Source organism: Neofelis nebulosa, chromosome 15 (assembly GCF_028018385.1).
Source record: "Neofelis nebulosa isolate mNeoNeb1 chromosome 15, mNeoNeb1.pri, whole genome shotgun sequence".
Taxonomy (NCBI): Eukaryota; Metazoa; Chordata; class Mammalia; order Carnivora; family Felidae; genus Neofelis; species Neofelis nebulosa.
In genome coordinates, this window is record NC_080796.1 from 75200556 (window position 1) to 75220615 (window position 20060).

The window sequence follows — 20060 nt, forward strand, 5'->3', positions numbered from 1 at the left end:
TGATCCTACTTGTTTCTCTCGGGGCACCTGTCCGGCTTCTTCCCGCACCAGACGTCGCGTCGTGAGGCCCCGTTTCCTCGGCATCTTGTGCGTGGACAGCTGTGGCCTGTGTCCTCACCTCTTACTCGGCTGTAATCGTACAGGTGCCCCTGTCCCACCCATGGGAGGTGATGCTTCAGTCTGTGGTGAAGCTTGAAACGTATAATTTTTTTTTTTTTCAACATTTTTTATTTATTTTTGGGACAGAGAGAGACAGAGCATGAACGGGGGAGGGGCAGAGAGAGAGGGAGACACAGAATCGGAAACAGGCTCCAGGCTCCGAGCCATCGGCCCAGAGCCTGACGCGGGGCTCGAACTCACGGACCGCGAGATCGTGACCTGGCTGAAGTCGGACGCTTAACCGACTGCGCCACCCAGGCGCCCCGAAACGTATAATTTTTTAAACTTGCACCAGGTGATCCTGATACCCAGCCGTGGCCGAGCACCCCCAGTGGCAGGTGCTGTTTAGGACAAGTGCGCAAATACATCCATTGAGGTTCTAGAAGAAGGCTGTCGTGTTGAGTCCTTCGGGATCAAATGTTTTTTTTTAAGTTTACCTATTTTGAGAGAGAGCACGAGCAGGGGAGGGAGAGAGAGAGAGAGAGAGAGAGAGAGAGAGAATCCCAAGACTCAGCACTGTCAGCGCAGAGCCCGATGCGGGGCTCGAACTCCCGAACTGTGAGATCGTGACCTGAGCCGAAGTCGGCCGCGTCACCGACGGAGCCCCCCGGGCGCCCTTCAGGATCCAATTTTCAATTCCCACCGAACGTTCACGTAATTGGCCTGGTGGTACAAGTGCCTACTGTGTCTTCCCGTCTGTGTGTAACGAAAGGAAGGTCGCGTTGAAAATGAGGTCCCCACCCCCCAGCAGTCAGAGTAACGGTTTTCAGGATCCAGGTTGAACACGCGTGTGAGAGCCCAGGCTGTGGCCGTTGAGAGTCAGGCTCCGACCCTGTGGACCGTCAAGGTGAGGACCCGGTGTTTTGCCGAAGTGCTTCCTTGCTACCTTCCCGCTCTTGAGTCCCGCGCAGCTCGCTGAGCCAGGCCGGGGCCCCCGTCTACAGATCCGCACGCTCGGAAGAATCTGGCAGCGAGTCCCGGCGGAGGGCACCGACCACAGCCTGCTCCTCATGGCCCGCGCCCTCCCTTCCCGCAGAGAGAGCAGGCCAGGCCGCAGAATCCCCCACCTTTGAAGAACACTAACGGGGTGACGGGTGTGAGCTAGCCGCGCGGTTTTGGTTAACAAGTGAAGCATAAAGTTAAGAGCAACACCAAGCCAATAGCCAAGACGTGGAAGCAACTCACGAGCCCACGGACTGATGAGCGGGTAAAACCAGGTGTGCTCACGACAGAACGGGACGGTAGCCGGCCTTAAAAGGAAGGAAACGCGGACGCGTGCTTCGGTGCGGGTGGGCCCGGAGGGTGCGTGCGGAGTGACGAGCCAGGCACAAGGGGACAGGTATGGTAGGACTGCACGTATAGGACACCCAAGTTCACAGAAACGGTGAGGAGGATGGCGGGCGCCGGGCTGGGCACAGCGGGCAGTGGGGGGCTCTTTAATGGCACAGGGGTCGGGCTCTGCGAGATGAGATGCTCCGGAGGCCGTTAACGCCACGGTACAAAGATACGTACCGCCCCCACCGAACTGCACGCACACAAATGGTCCAGTGAAAATTTTATTATGTCTTTCACCGGGGGACAAAACCCACAACGGTGCCGGTCTGTTCGACGTCCAGAGACCAGTGGGTTCTCTCCCCGTGTGTGAGCCTCGTGGGCTCGGGCCGGGAAAGTAGGTATGGTCTCCACCACCGGACCCGTCAAACCCGTGCTGGGTCTGGCAGGTTGGCTCTGAGGGCCTATCCTCTCCCCGGCTTGGGACAGGCTCTCCTCGAAGGAGCGATGGTCTGAGGCCCTGATAACGTACTCTTAGGCATTGAGGGGATTCGGGCTGCAGAGTGCAGGTTATCACCTCCAGACCCACACGGGGCCCCGGAATTCCGGCCCCCACGCTGTGAATCGTGATGGGATGAGTCACCAGGCCGTCTTGGTTCAGACTTACAGTGCTTCCCACATGATATTTTTTTAATGATTCAGATTGCCTTCTGATTTGCGTTCATAAACGGGATTCCTGAGTTGGATTCATTGAGCGAAACATACGTTACTTGTGCCTATGAAAGCTAATCAGTTTGTCGGGGTATCAACCGGCATGTTGTTGACCAGCGTGCATCATGGTCTCGGTGAATGATAGTTAAGACGGACACGTCGGGACTCATTTTGGGCTGTTTTCAATGGTATGTTTGCAAGTGAAACATCGCCCCTCAGATCCTTGCAGTTTTTAGAACGGAGAATGTCGGGGCTTTGGAAGGACTCTCACCAGGAGCCGCCCCCACCAGCCTCAGCGCGGGCTGCCTCGTCACCACCTTTGTTCAACCCACGGCCGTACCTCCTCACGCTCCGTAAACATTCTTCGTACGCAGCGTGGCTCCGCTCTTCCGCACCAGGGGGATTATAACTGCTAAATGAAAGCTTTCTTCCATTGTGAAAAAACATACATGCTCATGAAAAAAATCCTAGTGCGTAAAAGAAAACAGGAGCTCCGTCGTCTTTGTGACTTCCCAGGCTCTGGAAAGTCACAGAACTGCTCAGCTAGTGCGTGTACCGGGCACCCTTGGCAAGCCTCTCCCTGCGAGGCCACAGTCTGCCTGTCCGCCTGCACCTCACACCGGACTGGCCACCCGCTCCTAGAGATGGCATCTGCTCAGAATTGTGGTGGGCACCCAGCGCCCTCCCGTGTCCCCGCGGCCGCGCCCTCCCGCGTCCCCGCGGCCGCCCCCTCCCGCGTCCCCGCGGCCGCGTCCTCCCGCGTCCCCGCGGCCGCCCCCTCCCGCGTCCCCGCGGCCGCCCCCTCCCGCGTCCCCGCGGCCGCGTCCTCCCGCGTCCCCACGGCCGCCCCCTCCCGCGTCCCCGCGGCCGCCCCCTCCCGCGTCCCCGCGGCCGCGTCCTCCCGCGTCCCCGCGGCCGCCCCCTCCCGTGTCCCCGCGGCCGCATCCTCCCGTGTCCCCGTGACCAGTGCCCCAACGCGAGGACACAGCACTGGTCAGGCAGACCGGGTTGGCGGCCTCGTTCAGCCTCTTAACTAGCCCGGAGTCTTGGGCCACTGCCTTCACCCCCGCCACCTCGTCTGTAAGCTGGCGAGAACGCTCACCTTGCCGCGCCATTAGGCCGAGAGAGACTGTCCCGTTTGTGCAGCATGTGCGGGACGGTCCACAAATGGTAGCCGCCATTATTAGCGAATTGTAACAGGTCCTTTCTACCAAAAAGGGGCCGTGAACTTCCCGGCGGCCAGTGTGGCCGGTGCCGTCCCTCTCTGCTGTCCCCAGATTTTGTCTCCAGTTAATGCTATACGCTGCCACAGAAGCCCGCTCTGGCCTCGTGGCCTCCGGCACAGAGACCCTCACTTCTGGCTGCACAGAGGGGGACCTGGGGGCTCCCACTCAGGCCCGGGGACTCGGCTATCGTGAGTCAGCGGTCTGGGACTGGGGCGGGAGCTCCTCAGACCCTCGGACCTGTCCCCGGAAACGACGGGCTGAAGGACGCCACGTCCCAAAATGGGAAGCCCCCACAGCACCTGCCTCCTCCTAGAAATGGCCACATTTCAGTCACCCTGGGGCTCGTGACCCCCTTCCTCAGAACCACCTGGGGACCGACTTACCTTTCTGTGCCCACATCAGACCCACCCACGGAGTCCCTACAGTGCACCTGTGCGGGTCTGGGCCCGGGAGGGCCAACACAGGGTGTCATCTGTCCCCCAGCCTCTCCCTCACTCTTGCTGGGCACGCACCCCAGGAAGTCACACAACACCGAATGTTGCAAAGTCCCTGTTGCGCAGAACAGAAACTCAAAGCCCGAAATGGAGTACGAGTGTCCTGACCAATTCCATTCTCAAACAGGCGTAATGAAATGTTAAAATGCAGCTTCCGTGACTCAGTGAGCGATCCATGAGCCCTGAGCGGCCATGTTAAGCAATCTGAAGTTGCCTTAGAGCACCCTTAGCCGAGTAGTTCATGCGTCTGTGGTATGAACCTTTCACGATTTTACTGAAAAAACTCTATTCGTGTGGATTGTCGCCTAAAACTTGTTACGAAACAGGACGTGGGTGAGGTGGTGTTTTGTTTTCTAGGTGACACATTTGCGGAAGGCAGGGGCTCCCGCAACGAAAGCGCGGACTGGTCCGCATTTGGAGGACGGTACGGGGCTCACGGTCCCTGACTGTCACTGCTTGTGCACCCGCCCCACGGCCAGCCCGCCTGCCACCACCCGGCACTGCCGGGCCACATCTGAAAGCTCGGGGCCTTAGGGCACCCGCGGGCTCCGTCGGTGGGGTGCTCGGACTCGATCTCGGGGTCGTGAGTTCCAGCCCCACGTGGGGTGTAGAGATCGCTTTCAAGAAAAAACTTTTTGAATTAAAAAAAAGGAAGAAAGCTCGGGGCCTTTGAAGAGCACACAGGCCGGCGGCTTCCCGCCTGTGGCCGGTACTGCTCACGGGCCCCGAGAAAGGCCCGGCGTCCTCGCGCCTCACGAGCAGGGAAGGGCTTCCTAAGCGGCTCCTCCAACAGCTGCGTGTCTTTGGCCTTCTCTCCGAGACGTGCCCACCGCTCGCCCGGGTCTCGCAGAAAAGAGCACTGTGACCGACAGCGACGCCCGGAGAAGAGCAGGGCACCTCCTTCTCCCCCCTCCCGCCCCCTGCGGACATCTGCTTCCTGTGGCGCCTTCTGCCGGACCGGGACCAACCTCGAAGGAGCCGGTGGCGCCCTGGAGGCGGTGGGCCGGGCAGGCGCGGCCGTGGCTTCCGTGGCTTCCCTCCGGGCGCCCCGCGGGGCCTCGGCTCGCAGCCTGAGCCACACAGTCTCTGGGCCCCCGGCCTGGCGCCGCGGACACAGAGCTGCTGCGGGATGGCTCTCGTCCGTCGGGGAGGCGCGGGCGGGCTGCGGCCCGGGTTTTCCTGCCAAAGACCCTTTGCGAGAGGGGACGGTTCCAGGCTGCCGCTCAGGACGCCGCGGCGGCTTTGTGATCCCGCTGACGCCCCCTGTTCAGTAAACGGCCTCCCGATGAGCCGCGGCCCATCCCCTTCCTTCCCCGCCGGGACGGTAAACGTGGCACCGGCACCCACACCCTTCCGGAAGCCCCGGGATTCGTTTGGGGAAACGTCTGTACAATTAAAGTCTTTCGAGAAATTGCTATTGTTTCTTGGACTTATCTGATTCTTTCTAGAGGCGACTTGGTCCTGCACGGGGCGAGCGGGGGCGAGGGCTCCACTCGCTGTTAAGCCCTTGTCCCCTTTCACCAGGCAAGTCCTTCCTCTAAGCAGCCCGGTGCCCGAGGCATAATCGCATCTCAAGCATATTTGTAGAAATTATTTATTTCAGACACTTACAGTTTTCACTTTAAACACAAAATAGCTGATAAAAAGAAAAACATATTGAAAACCATCATACTGACCCTTTGCCCCACATACAGACATCAGCGTTTGGTGTTTGCTTTCAGGTAATTAGGTAAAAAATAAACACAAAAATTAAAACTATTATTTCTCTCAAAAAAAACCAACCACATTGTAAAGTTGAGGTATTGTGTTTAACAGACTCGTGACGCCATCCAGGTGTGGTTTCTGCACGCACAGCCTTGCTACGTGCTGTTCCTTTCTAAAGCGCGGACGTTCGCAGACTGGCAGTATTTCCTGATAATCATTAAGGTTGTCATAGAAACTCTGAGGCCCTCTGAGGCCCTGCGGGGGACGCTCAGAGGCTTCTGGCGAACAGCCCCGTTGCAGCCGGGGAGGCCAGGAAGGGCCACCCGGTGCCCGTGTCTCCAGATTGAGACAGCAACTCCCCCTGACGCCGGCTGCCAGCCTCGTGCCCAAGTGGGTCAGCCTTCAGGGCCTGTGACGAGGTGATACAGCTCAGCTGGGCAAGACATTCTTGAACATTCTGCAGGAAACCAACCTGGCATGAGCACTCCCAGCCTGCTCTGTTCACCACCAGGCGGGCTCCAGCAGCCGACGGCACGCGTGATGATGGTGACCCACCCCGGGGCAGGGGGGGGTGGGGGTGGGGGAGGGCGGCGGGGGAGCAGGGATTCTGTGAGCCCGGAGCCCGGCAAACAGAAGAGCAAGGCCCCATCTGAGCAAGGAGCTCTCGGAGTTCCCAAAGGCTCTGCAGACACATTCAACGCTACCCCCCAGACATCTCAAACGGATTTTCATTAATGCTACAGGAATTACTGACCACGTTAACTGACCTGGAACCAGGGCATTTTCAACTTTTCCCACCCGGCAGGATGAGCCGTCATTTCACACGTGACCGCTGCGGCGGCCGGTGTCAGGTGGGTAACATCGCCGTGGAGGCGTCACGGGCCCGGGAGGCGGCCGTCGATTGGCACAGAGAGCGAGCTTGGCAGGGGCCCCTGTGCCCGCCAAGCAGCCTACAACCCAGAGGAAAACACTCTTCCTTCATTTGCGCTAGCTTATAAAGAAAGAAAGGGAGAAAACCCTCTTCAATACACACACACAAAAGGCAGTTTCATTACAATAATAACGAAAGCGGTAACAGCGTGGAGATCACAGCGGCCCTGGTGCCCTCAACAGCCCAGAGCTCCGGATCTCCATCTTCCGCCCACGGCTCAGCCTGCCACCAGGGTAGAGCCTCGTGAAGACTCAAGGACCCACAGGCACAGAATCACCCTTTCTCATGCACACACCGGCTTTTCGTATTTCCCGTTCACGGCGTTTCTGCTGTTCTCAAAGAAACGGTATAGAAAAACAACAACAACAACAACAAAACCCCTGCCTAACTTCTGTCGGCTTAAGACCAGTTGTCAAGAGCAGCATCAGGGCCTGAGAGCTGCCCACAGCATGGCAACGAAACCCGCCCACCGGGGCAGGGACAGCGTGAGCCCGGCGAACAACGAGTGATGCGTGGTCATTCCACCCCGCTGCCGCCTGTCTGGTGCTGGTGGTTGTTTTTCTAAAAAGGCGGCTGACGAGAAAAGTCTGTGGTTCCTAAGTTTTCAGCCGTGGCCACAAGGCTGACTGATCACAGCTTCATCCTGGGACAGCCCGTGCTGCTGGAGGGCACTTGCTGGGGAAACCTTGAGCATCCCCCGGTTGTCACGGCCTGGACGCACGGCCACGGCCACACGCTCCGCGCTGCTCCCATCCCAGCTGAGCTGAACCGAATTCAAGGAACTGAAGAAGGCTCCACAGAAGCAGGCTTTGTAAGAAGGCCACCGCCCCCCGTGCCCGGGGCTGGGGTGGGGGCTGGACAGCGTGTCCCCTGAGGCTGCCTGGAGGGGAACAGCTGCTTCGCCCCAAGTTCGAAAAGAGGCAGTTGTTTTAGGACAAAAAGACAAGACAGAGAATGAAACCTGGCTCTGCTCGAAAAGGAAAAGTGTCTTTTCTCCTCCTTTTCCCCTTTTGACGCAGTTTTGCGCTACACAAGTGTCCTCGTCCTCACCGAAGTGACTCCTGTCCCGACACAGGGCTCTCGCGGGCTCTCGCGCCCTCTCAACATCAAACAGCAGTTCTCGTAAAAAGCAGGTTAACAGACATTCTTGCCAGTTCCTTCTGTCTTTTCACATAAATATTATCTTCCCTTGTTTCCTTGGGCTCAGCTGAAACAAAGTAGACGGGGCCGGAGCAAAGCGGGTGTGAACCCCTCACCACCGTGGAGGAGGCCCCCGCTGCCAGTTCTTGGCGGGGCGAGGAGGCCTGTCCCCAGCACCTGCCCCCCTTGTCGTCTCTCCTCCTTTAGTCCTGGGGTCCAGACAGGGAACTGGGGCCAGTGCACCTGCTTGCGGTCCAGCCAGCGCCCAGGATCCCCCTTCCCATTCAGCACGATGCGAGTGAGGAAGGGAGTACAATTCCACTTCAGACCCCCAGGCCCCGAGACGCTCTCCGACCCGTCTGTGCTGTTTTCAGGTGTGGGGAAGGCAGGCGAGCTCTCTCCGGCCCTCGGACCTGAGAAGACTGAATGTTGAAGGCACTTAGGACTCAAGCTGGGAGGTGGCTCGGTGCAGGGCACCAGGGGGCCGGCGGATGGGGGTCCCACCTGCCGCAGGGTGCAGCTCGTGGAGGCGAGCGGGGTGTGCGGACGGCCAGCAGGTCAAGTACGCCAAGCCTGCACAGCCCACACCCGGCTCTGCTCCCCTGAGCGTCCAGCACGGTGGACCCACGAGCCTGCGTGGGCTCGGGCCCCTCGGGGGCGTGTGGGAAGGGGCGGTTCCCGGACACCAGCAGGGGCCGCACGCCTGTTCCAGGAAGCCAAGCGCCTCCTGCGAGGCCGCCCCGCGCCGCCGGCGCCCGAGAGGGGCCGGCTGGCGCTCTGTCCCGCACACGGCAGGGCCGGCCTGGCCCCCGCCTGCCCCGCGCGCCCAGCCAGCTATCTGGGTAAGAAGTAGTCTCTGTTAGTGACGTCGTAAGGGCTCCGGGGGCCCCTGGCGTCCGGCCGGCCGTGCCCCGACGTGTTGTCAGACCCGAGGCTGCCGGGGTTCACGGGAGGAGAGAGGAGGGGGACGAGCCCCGGCCTGGGCTTGGGCCTCTCGGGGACCAGCTGCCCCAGAGCATACGGCGGCTGTGTGCTGGCCTTGCCTTCCTTCAGGGCCTGCAGCTTCCACGTCTTCCTGAACCTTCACGGAGACAGACAAAGACAAAGCACACGGCCGTTAGTGCCCCGGGGACGGACCCGAGTGAGAAACGCCGGCCGCTGGCTTCCCCGGGGGCCCGGCGCCGGCCTCCCGCTCAGAGGAGCGAGAGCCGTCTACTCCATCACAGGGGCTTACACGGCACGGCGCTCTGAAGAGCTGGGGGTTTCAAAAACACGCCAAGGGACACGTGTGTACTGTTGGTCCCACTTACAAACGGGGAAACTGAGGCACGCGTGGCCAGGCGTGTCCCTTCACTGCACTAAGCACGTCATCGGTCCTGTGCCACAGGCTGCACACAGGTGCACCATGGGTCCCAGGCCCATTCACTTGGAAAAGAGAGGAAGGAAAACGGGCCTGTGGGTCAAGCTCCAGCCAGCGGGGCCGACGGCTGGCAGCCTCCACTCAGCAGGGGCAGGGCTGCCCCTCCGTCCGCAGCCCTGCTCCTCTGGGCCACTCCAGCCACGCTGGTGAGTCCGCACAGACCCCGCCGTGGGCACCGTCGGGCACAAGCGACTCATCTGACAGGAAAGCAGATCTTCAGCAGGAAGGAGATAAGCATCTCCGATCTCGGCTCCCCTCAGGCCGGGCCCACGGCCAGGGCGCAGGGGCCCAGAAAGTCACTCACGGGCCAGAGTCTCCAAAGATACATCAGGCCCCTTCCTGAGGGGCCCCGTGACCACGCGGCCGGCACCCCGCTGCCACCGCTGCCCCGTTCCCCTCTGTCACCTCCCTCGGCCCCACCTGACGTCAGCTGCTCCAGGAAGGGCTTGGAGGGAGGAGGGAAAGCAGTGTCAAAAACAAGGTTTGGGGATTTTCCTTGGGTTTCTTTTTATATCAACAGGCTATTCCTGTTCTGGTGACGATAAATCATTGAGAGTTGGCTCCAATCTGCCATTGGCTGCTAGCCTGTTACCCAAATGGAATAAACAATCTTCAGAATGTTCCTGAAGGCTCCGCCATTCAGGCACCGGGCAGGGAAGGCAGCGGGGCCCTTGGGGGGAGCTACCCTCCCTCAGGGGAGAGCCGAGGGCAGGCATGACACTCTGCGTTTCAAAATATTCAGACCCTCTGACCCAGGAGTTCCATTTCTGAGAAAACACCCCAAGGAAATAGCAGGGCTGTGGGAAAAGCGTTCCGCGCGAAGATGTTAGACTCGGCATGGTCTGTGAAAGCAAACCCACCCGAACACCCATCGAAGGCCGCTGGAGTGAGCCTGGGCACAGCGGCCCGACAGCGGCTCAGGAATTTCCTCAAGTTCAGGAAAGTGAGGTGTAACGGCAGTGAAACGATGCGGGAAAAGCGCTTAGGTTGTAACTGATGCCAAATTCACAAGGCAGGACTCACGGCCGTGGATACAGGACAGTCACGGCGCCGTGAGGACAGAACTGAGCTGAGGACGAGGCTCGGGAAACGCATCTAAACGCCACGGTTCTTGATCGGGCTGTGGACCATTCGCTCACTTCGCGCAAGCTCGTGCACCTGCTGGCTTGGGACGTGTGCACTCGTCTGTGTCCGTCAGGCTTCGACCACATTCACGTTTGAACAAGCAAAAAGGCCGTCTTTGGATAATGCGGGATTTTTTCTTCCTTCTACTTATCACCATTTAGCAAACAAATTTGTTTTGAAGCCTCTATTGACATTATTTAACCTACAGGGAGAGCAGCGTCTGACCTCTTTTTTCCAAAGCAACTAACTGGATGGGTAACTAAGAAAGACGAGCTTTTCTTCTTTTGAAATATTTTGAGTGAATGAGACGCTTTCTACAAATGACTAGGCTCAAAGGGACTTCGGTAGCAGCCAGCCTGGGGGGCGTCCACGGCAGGCACTGCTCCGGCCTGAGCCGGGGTTCTGAGCAGGCCGGGGGCTAGAGAGGTTGGGACATGGGGGCAAAGAACAAAGCTGAGCAGCCAGACTTCATGCACCCCAGTCGCCACCTCGTGCCTTACATATTTGGGCTTCATAATGTTTTAAGAAAAGTTTCTGCAGCTAAAAGAAAAATTTTAAAACATTTATAACAACTGTCACTCTTTTAAACAAGTAACCCAGTGAGAAGGGACACACAAGATAGTTTTAAAACACTGGGATGAGGGGCGCCTGGGTGGCTCAGTCAGTTGAGCGTCCGACTTCGGCTCAGGTCATGATCTCATGGTTCGCGGGTTCGAGCCCCACGTCGGGCTCTGTGCTGACAGCTGGGAGCCTGGAGCCTGCTTCGGATTCTGTGTCTCCCCCTCTCTCTGCCCCTCCCCTGCTTGCTCTGTTTCTCTCTCTCTCTCTCAAAAATAAACATTTTAAAAAATTAAAAAAAAAAAAGAACTGGCCTGTTTCCAAATGCATTTGCCTGATACGAGAGAAAACGGAAAGTCAGCAGGTGAGGAAACGAATTACTGTGTGTTCTCAACACGAGGCTGCGTAGCAACCACCCAGCGTCCAAGCACCATCAACAGGAGAGCAAACAAGCTTCATGACGAACGGCAGGAGGTTAGCGCCCAGCCTAACGCTTCTCGCTCAGTGGTGAACGGCACAGCGAGACGGGGCCGCCGGTCAGTGAAGCCACCGGCCAGGAGCGGACGGGGCCGGACTCCCCGGGCCCACGTCGGCCACAGCAGGCTAGCCTGGTGGGCAGGGACTCTCGGGGCTCGGGCTCTAGTCCTGGCTCCAGGCGCAAAGTCACCCTACTTCTCAGGTCCGCTCCCTCATTTGTAAAAGTAAAGAACTTGCCTAAACGACCCTGACGGCCACATCCCCAGAACATGAGCTTGGGGCTTGAATCCTGGCCTTTGCAGCCGCTGTCTCCCACGCTCCCCCAGCTCCAGCCTCCTCGCGGGCCAAGTGGAGGCCCCGATGGTTCCTCGGTGGGGTCCGTGGCGGGCCCGCAGGCGGCAGGAGAGGGGCGGCGAGTGCTGGCAGGGCCCCTCTCTGCTCCAAACGTGTAAGAGCTGGTGAGACCTCGGCCTCCCGCGCTCTGGCCTCACCTGCACACCCTCCACACGACCGGCTCGCCACTGCGCTGGGCGTCCAAGCGGACCCCACCCCGAATGCAGTGTGAGTCGTCACCCCGGACCACCGTGGTGCCACGGCTGCTCCCGAGACTGCACAAGGGCCCCGGGAGCGTGGCGGTCGCTCGCCCCCAAGCCTCCCCTCACGATCACCAGCGACAACCCGGACAGCCGCCACCAGACAAGAGGCAGGAGGGACAGGCTCCAGTTCCCCCTGCGCTGGTCCAGCCACCGGCCAAGCCTCCTGAGACCTCAGCACAGGCAACACCGTGAGCTCCCACCAAGGCCACGGACACGCCTCCTGCCCACGCCTCAGGAGCACTGCTGGCCGACGCGTCCGCAAGCTCAGTGTGAGTGACAAAGCCGGCGGCCACCCGGTGGGAGAGGCCACGTGAAGGGCGCACGGTGCCCATCGGCCTGTGTGTTTCCTAACCTCAGCTGGAGAGGTGCGAGGACACAGCACTGAAAGGTGACCCCTGCAGGTCCCCGGGAGGTGTGGCCAGGCCCCTCGGACTCGCCCGGGGACAGACTTCCGTGGTGAGGCCCGCGTGGCACCCTCCCCATGTCTGTACACAGCTCCCGTGGGACAGACCACGTGGAACGGCACTGCGGCCCCAGGGCCTGCCTGACGCCTCACTTCTGTGTCCCGCACACACCCCACCCCCCTCTGCCTCCGTCAGCACGGTTCCCGGCTCCCCTTTGCGTCTACACAACCTTCCCGTGTTGGAATTCCACACGGATTGTCCTGGCCTTGCCCACATCCTGTCTACATGCTCGCAGTCTCCACGAGACTGACAGTCCGCCACACGCCCAGCTGCTGAGGCAAGAGACGTGAGGGTCACACTGGACCCTTGCCCCTCCTCCTGCTCATCTGATCCGTCTTCAAATCTGGCCAGTTCTTCCTCTAAAACACATGCCGCCACCAGCAGCACAAGCTAGATGAGGAGGGGGAGGCCAGCACGGGCCCCCCGGGCCCCACTCACCACGGGACGAGGCCACGGGCCTCCCGGACCCCGCTCACCACGGGACGAGGCCACGGGCCCCCCGGACCCTGCTCACCTTGGGACGAGGACACAGCCCCCCGGGCCCCGCTCACCACGGGACGAGGCCACGGCCCCCCCGGGCCCCGCTCACCACAGGACGAGGCCACGGGCCCCTTGGACCCTGCTCACCACGGGAAGAGGCCACGGCCTCCCCAGGCCCTGCTCACCACGGGACGAGGCCACAGCCCCCCCGGGCCCCGCTCACCACGGGACAAGGCCATGGGCCCCCCCGGGCCCCGCTCACCACAGGACGAGGCCACGGGCCCCTTGGACCCTGCTCACCACGGGACGAGGCCACAGCCCCCCCGGGCCCCGCTCACCACGGGACAAGGCCACAGGCCCCCAGACCCTGCTCACCACGGGACAAGGCCACGGCCCCCCCGGGCCCCACTCACCACGGGATGAGGCCACGGGCCCCTTGGACCCTGCTCACCACGGGACGAGGCCACAGGCCCCCAGACCCTGCTCACCACGGGAGAGGCCACAGCCCCCCGAGGCCCCACTCACCACGGGACAAGGCCACGGGCCCCTTGGACCCTGCTCACTACAGGAAGAGGCCATGGCCTCCCCAGGCCCCGCTCACCACGGGACGAGGCCACAGCCCCCCAGGCCCCGCTCACCATGGGACGAGGCCACAGGCCCCCAGACCCTGCTCACCATGGGACAAGGCCACGGGCCACCCGGCCCCGATCACCACGGGACGAGGCCACCGCCCCCCAGGCCCCGCTCACCATGGGACGAGGCCACGGGCCCCCCAGGCTCCGCTCACCACAGGACGAGGCCACAGGCCCCCAGACCCTGCTCACCACGGGACAAGGCCAGGGGCCCCTTGGACCCTGCTCACCACGGGACAAGGCCACGGCCCCCCTGGACCCCACTCACCTTGGGATGAGGCCACGGGCCCCCCGGGCCCCGCTCACCTTGGGACGAGGCCACGGGCTCCCCGGGCCCCGCTTACCACAGGACGAAGCCACGGGTCCCCCGGACCCTGCTCACCTCGGGACGAGGCCATGGGCCTCCCAGACCTTGCTCACCTCCGGACAAGGCCACTGCCCCCCGGACCCCGTTCACCATGGGACGAGGCCATGGGCCCCTTGGACCCTGCTCACCACGGGACAAGGCCATGGGCCCCTTGGACCCTGCTCACCACGGGACGAGGCCACGGGCCCCCCGGGCCCCGCTCACCACGGGACGAGGCCACAGGCCCCCCGGACCCTGCTCACCACGGGACAAGGCCATGGGCCCCTTGGACCCTGCTCACCACGGGACGAGGCCACGGCCCCCCCGGGCCCTGCTGACCACGGGATGAGGCCACGGGCCCCCCGGGCCCTGCTCACCACGGGACGAGGCCACGGGCCCCCCAGGCTCCGCTCACCACGGGACGAGGCCACAGGCCCCCAGACCCTGCTCACCACGGGACAAGGCCATGGGCCCCTTGGACCCTGCTCACCACGGGACGAGGCCACGGGCCCCCTGGGCCCCGCTCACCACGGGACGAGGCCACAGGCCCCCCGGACCCCACTCACCTTGGGACGAGACCACGGGCTCCCCGGGCCCTGCTCACCACAGGACGAGGCCACGGGTCCCCCGGACCCTGCTCACCTCGGGACGAGCCATGGGCCCCCTGGACCTTGCTCACCTCGGGATGAGGCCACTGCCCCCCTGGACCCCGTTCACCATGGGACAAGGCCACGGACCCCCCGGACCCTGCTCACCATGGGACGAGGCCACGGGTCCCCCGGACCCTGCTCACCTCAGGACGAGGCCAACGCACAGGAGCGTTCCGAAGGCCAGGCTTCCTCCGGCCACCAGGAAGGTGGGCAGTGGCACCGAAGAGTCTTGCACTAGGAGGAGAGAGAACAGGAGGAGGAACAGGAAACCAGGTGCCATCAGGACCCGAGGGAACCTTGCCCCGGAGGCCTGCCCTGCTAGCCCTCCAGAGCCGGCTCCGGAGGACTCGGCCCAGCGCAGTGCGACCCCGGGCTCCCAGCCCTGGCGAGAGACGCCTCCCCCCCCCCCACCCCCCCAGCTGAACAGCTCTGGCCCGGCCCCCAAGGCACGGGGGTGCAAGAGCCCGGAGGCTTCGGGGACCCCGTCGACGCAACTCCACTGAGGACGGAGTCAGGGGCTCAGGCAGGTGAAATCAAGCTTTCTCCACTGGGGTGTCACCTGTCACCCCACTTGGTCCTCAAGCCCAGCCACGTGGACCTCATTTGTCCACCACGTGCCGTGTTCCTGCTCCTTCTGGAGCCCCCCTGCCCCCAGTCTCCTTCTTCCCTTCCAGAATGCTCTTCCCGCCTGAGCCGTCCAGCCCCAACCAGACCTTTGGCGTCACAAGAGGTGATGCCATTTCCTCTGCGGAGCGACCTCGCTCCAGGCGCCCGTGGGCACCTCTCCAGCTGCAGCTCGAGCTCCCGGCAGCGGGGCCACAGGTGTCCCCACGGTCAACCCCCCCTGCTCATGCGGAGCCCGCACACAGCAGGCTCTGCGGGGACCGAAAGAACAAACTGGTTTGTGGGCAACCATATCCCCTCCCGCAGCTGCCACACGGAGCTGGTGCCTGGAGTCCACACTCTGTGGCTGGGCCCGCACACCCTCGCGGCTCCCGCCTCCTGACGCTCATCACTTCAAGCGCCCGCTGGACGCGGCTGTCAGGAGCCCAGACCAGGCACCGGCTGCAGGACGGGTGTCCCCGCGCCTGGCAGAGACGGCTGTGTAACAGAGGCAGTATGACTGGCTTCCTCACTAACACTTCACCGTCTTTGATATTTGTTCCTTCCCTCATTCAACAAATGTTTATTGACTATTTATCGATAGAAGTCTCTGTTCGGAGCCACAGGGATACAGGATGACAGAAAAGCTCCTGCCTTCCTGGATCTTACGTTCTAATCAACAGAGAGACAAACAAATAAATGTCACGTGACCTTAGCAGGGACAAGGGCAATGACGACAAAGAAAGCAGAGGAAGGTCAAGGAGTGACGGGGTGGGGGCTGGGGGTGGGGCGTCAGACGTAGGACAGGCCCCTAGCAGAGGGCTCTGAGCAGAGGCCTGGCTGTGTAAAGGAGCTGGCCAGGTCAGGGGAAGAGCACACGGGCAGAGCAGGCAGCGTGTGCAAAGGCCCCGAGGTAGAGAATGTGAGTGCAGAGCGAGCGACAGGGAGAGTGGACGAGGCGAGGTCTGAGACGGGCACTGACCTCACAGAGACCAGAGCCCAGATCTGTGACTGCACAGTCGCTCTGGCTGCTGGCTGGAGAGGGTCTGTTGGGGGTTAGGAGGAAAAGACGGGAGACCCGCACCAGCTCCTGAAGTCCTGGCAGAGGGGACGAATCCCTGGGAACGGCAGGGCTCAGGGACTGGACGCGGGGCAGGGGTAGAAGAGGACGTGCGCTCGACCCCCTCCGCCCGCCCCCGACCGCCCTGAGCGGCCCAGCGCACGTGGCACCGGTTCCCAAGACGAGGAGGACGGAAAAGAAGAGACCGGGGCTGGAAAGGGCCGGGGGCATCGAGTGCCCGGTTTCCGACATAAGTATGAAATTCCCAGCGAGCATCAGGCCACGGGCATGTGCCCACTGGGCGCTGGGCAGGGAGCCCGGCCATCGATGGACCCACGGACGGCCTTCCCGGAGACAGGGCTGGAGGAGCTCCTCGCTGAGGCCCCTCCCCGCCGCAGCCCCTGAACTGCACCCCACCCCCACCCTACCACCCGAGGCCCATTCAAACGGCACCTCCCCCAGAACGTTCTGTGATCCCAACTGCACACACCCTCGGACATCTCCAAATTCCCCTCGCTTTGTCGATGCCTCTGCTTTGGGCGTCTGCACACCGCTCTCCGTCGCACTCCCTGCTTTCCTCCATCGGAGCCTGACCCCGGGAGGGTGGGGTGGCTTCGGTCCCCCCGAGCCCCCAGCTGTGCAGAACTCAGGCCCAGGTAGTCAGCAGGTCCTTCCCGGGTGCATTGTAGCAGGGCCTGCAACCGGGATGGGGCCTGGGCAGCCAGCGTCCGGTGGGGTGAGGGCTTCCACAGAGAGCCAGGAGCCGTGCTGAGGCCCCAGCCTGCGCTCCGGGAGCCCACACGAATGGCGGACCCGGGTCCTTCCTGATGCTGGTGAGCTTTCCTGCTCTTACAGGTACACGGGAGCGGAGCACTGAAATCCAGGCTCCCAGAGAGTTCCGGCAGCCTGCATTCCGCGTCAGACTCCAGCCCTTTTGTTTGTGTTCTAGGCGGGCTGGGGCATATTTCACTGATCTGTGCCATTCTCCCTATGGTCCCCTCACCGTGCGTCAGCCAACGGCCTCAGACGGGGGCCTGCAAAGTAGCGTCTCTGTCACAGCTCCTCCCCTTCAGCACACTGGCCTTCTGCCAACACTTCCGAATAAGAACGGACATGATGCAGAGAAGTCCCTGGGCCCCTGATAACACGGGAGTGTGAATACACCCAGTCCTTACCTGGGAGGCTGGTTGCATTTGCAGAATCTTTCAAGAGATTCTTTTCATCGTCTCCATTAGTAGTCGGTGCCTAAAACAGAGATCCCCCCTGTAAGCGCGTTTCTGCAGATTCCGCCATCATCTGGGACCAGCTCAGACCTCCTCCTCGACCCTCTATGGTCCATCCATGGCATCCTTCCCTCTGTCTCAGGGACCTCTCCACTCCTGACCTGTGCCTCTCGACGTCTGCACAGTCATTTGTGTTATTTGTATCTATACCTCGCCAGCTCGAGGCAGGACTCCTTCCCGGCTGCCTCTCCACCAGGGCTTGGGGCACGGCACCTCTCCCAAAGGAGAGGCTCCCCGGACAGGCTACAGCAGCACTGTCCCCCACGTCCCATGCCAGGGTGCGGGTGCCCCATCTCCTGGGAAAACCGCAGGCCAGAATCCTGGACCCCCCCACTTACCAGCTCTGTGACCTTGGACAGATCCTGTAACCCGCGTGGGTATCTGTTTTCCTCCCTCGCAGGCACCACCGCCTTAGCTCTGAACCCCGGCTAACGACAGGATCAAACAAGACTGCGGGTACAGGGCTCAGCACCGAGCACATCCGGGCTGGCCCTCAGCCAGCGCCCACCCCGCACCTGGCCACACGGCACAGGCTGTACCCGGAGCCTCTTCCGCCGGTGCCTGGGAAGCCCTGCATCGGCCACATATGAGGTGCGAGGCCAGGGCTCCTTCCCTGGGCTGCTGACTCCAGGAGGGGCTGAGCCTCCCAGTTTAGCTGGCCCTCAGGGGATTAAGGACCACAGGACAGGCAGCTGGGTGGGAAATTGGATTACCCAAAGATTTGTTAAGCAGCTTCAGAGGTAATCCTCTTTCCAGAAAATTATGACACCGGGAGCCCACAGGGGAAAGGCTCAGATGCACCGAATTTGATTCCGAGCTCAGTGGCGTCTCTCAGATCAGAGACGAGACCTCGGCCACGAGGCACAGGGCATTCTTCGAGCCAGGCCAGCCAACTCCACAGACCACCGTGGCCGCGACTGTCCTGGGACAACCGAACTGCTCTGACCCCGTCGTACAGAGGCTCGAAGAGAGCACGTGACTGGCCCGTGGCCACATTTCCAGTAAGTGGCAGGGCTGGGATCCGAACCAAGTTCCGTCCGGTGCCAGCCCACAATCCCCAGCCCAGGTGCTGCTGTCCTGGCCACTCACCTGCGTGGAGGGGGGCGCCTCCGTCTTGGCTGGGGGGCTCCTGGGTTCTGCGGGCGGAAGAGTCACAATTAATGATGGACAGACCCCGAACTCTCCCAGAGTAAGCTCGTTGCCGTGTTGGCGAGAAGAACGTTCCGCTAGAATAAGCTGGTAGCCAGCCCTAGACAATTAGTTATGTAAGTATATATAAATATTGCATACAAAACTATATATAAATATATAATTAAATTCGTTACATAAATTAAATAGTTATATAAGTTAGGAGATAGCCATAGGTTGCAACAGTCTTTAAAAATAAAGGAGAGGGGCGCCTGGGTGGCGCAGTCGGTTAAGCGTCCGACTTCAGCCAGGTCACGATCTCGCGGTCCGTGAGTTCGAGCCCCGCGTCAGGCTCTGGGCTGATGGCTCGGAGCCTGGAGCCTGTTTCCGATTCTGTGTCTCCCTCTCTCTCTGCCCCTCCCCCGTTCATGCTCTGTCTCTCTCTGTCCCAAAAATAAATAAAAAAACGTTGAAAAAAAAAAATAAAATAAAATAAAGGAGAAGGGCCCCTGGGTAGCTCAGTCGGTTGGGCGGCCGACTTCGGCTCAGGTCATGATCTCGTGGTCTGTGAGTTCGAGCCCCGCGTCGGGCTCTGTGCTGACGGCTCAGAGCCTGGAGCCTGTTTCCGATTCTGTGTCTCCCTCTCTCTCTCTGCCCCTCCCCTGTTCATGTTCTGTCTCTGTCTCAAAAATAAATAAATGTTAAAAAAAAAAATTAAAAAAAAAAAAGAAATAAAAATAAAGGAGAAAAATGTTGAGAATATAGTTATACGAAAAATACAAGACAAGGGAGGCTCATACGGTCTGATGTAAAGTCCCTAAAGAAAGAGATTTAGTCCACGGTCATAACACCCTGAACACGCCCGATCTCATCTGATCTCGGAAGCTAAGCAAGGTTGGGCCTAGTTAGTACTTGGATGGGAAGAAAGAGATTTATATCACTGTTTATTATACATTATATACATACATATATATTTACACACAGGGAACAAACAAACAGAACAAGTCACTGGATGGAAGCACTATTGACATTAAAATATTTTTTTTAATTTTTTTTTTAATTTTTTTTTAACATTTATTTTTCAGACAGAGAGACACAGCATGAACGGGGGAGGGGCAGAGAGAGAGGGAAACACAGAATCGGAAGCAGGCTCCAGGCTCTGAGCCATCAGCCCAGAGCCCGACGCGGGGCACGAACCCGCGGACCGCGAGATCGTGACCTGAGCCGAAGTCGGATGCTTAACCGACTGAGCCACCCAGGCGCCCCTTTTTTAATTTTTTAAATGTTTATTTTTGAGAGAGAGACAAAGCGTGAGTGGGGGAGGGGCAGAGAGAGAGACAGAGGATCCAAAGGAGGCTCCAGGCTCTGTGCTGTCAGCACAGAGCCAGATATGGGGCTCGAACCCAAAAACCGTGAGATCATGACCTGAGCCCCCCAGGCACCCCAACATTTTAATTTTCTTCTATTCACCTTTCACAATAAAAAATAGTTAAGTTTTGGGGCGCCTGGGTGGCGCAGTCGGTTAAGCGTCCGACTTCAGCCAGGTCACGATCTCGCGGTCCGTGAGTTCGAGCCCCGCGTCAGGCTCTGGGCCGATGGCT

The 20060-nt window shown here is 60.6% G+C and overlaps 1 protein-coding gene across 5 annotated transcripts in view; it reads right to left on the reverse strand.

Moving 5' to 3' along the window:
* IL6R (interleukin 6 receptor) overlaps nt 1-20060 on the reverse strand; it is a 51966-nt gene that overhangs the window by 4090 nt on the left and 27816 nt on the right. For 3 of the 5 annotated variants that reach the window (XR_009254520.1, XR_009254521.1, XM_058702153.1), the window contains exons 8-10: nt 18421-18467; nt 17224-17293; nt 14529-14619 (exon numbers count right to left, since the gene is read on the reverse strand). Coding sequence is in view for 3 of the 5 variants with exons in the window: in XM_058702153.1 (XP_058558136.1) it covers nt 14529-14619; nt 17224-17293; nt 18421-18467 (208 nt within the window). In the remaining 2 variants the exon portion in view is untranslated. Of the gene's footprint in view, nt 1-5438; nt 8719-14528; nt 14620-17223; nt 17294-18420; nt 18468-20060 lie in introns of those variants that run through there. The other 2 variants (XM_058702152.1, XM_058702151.1) reach the window with 1 other exon arrangement.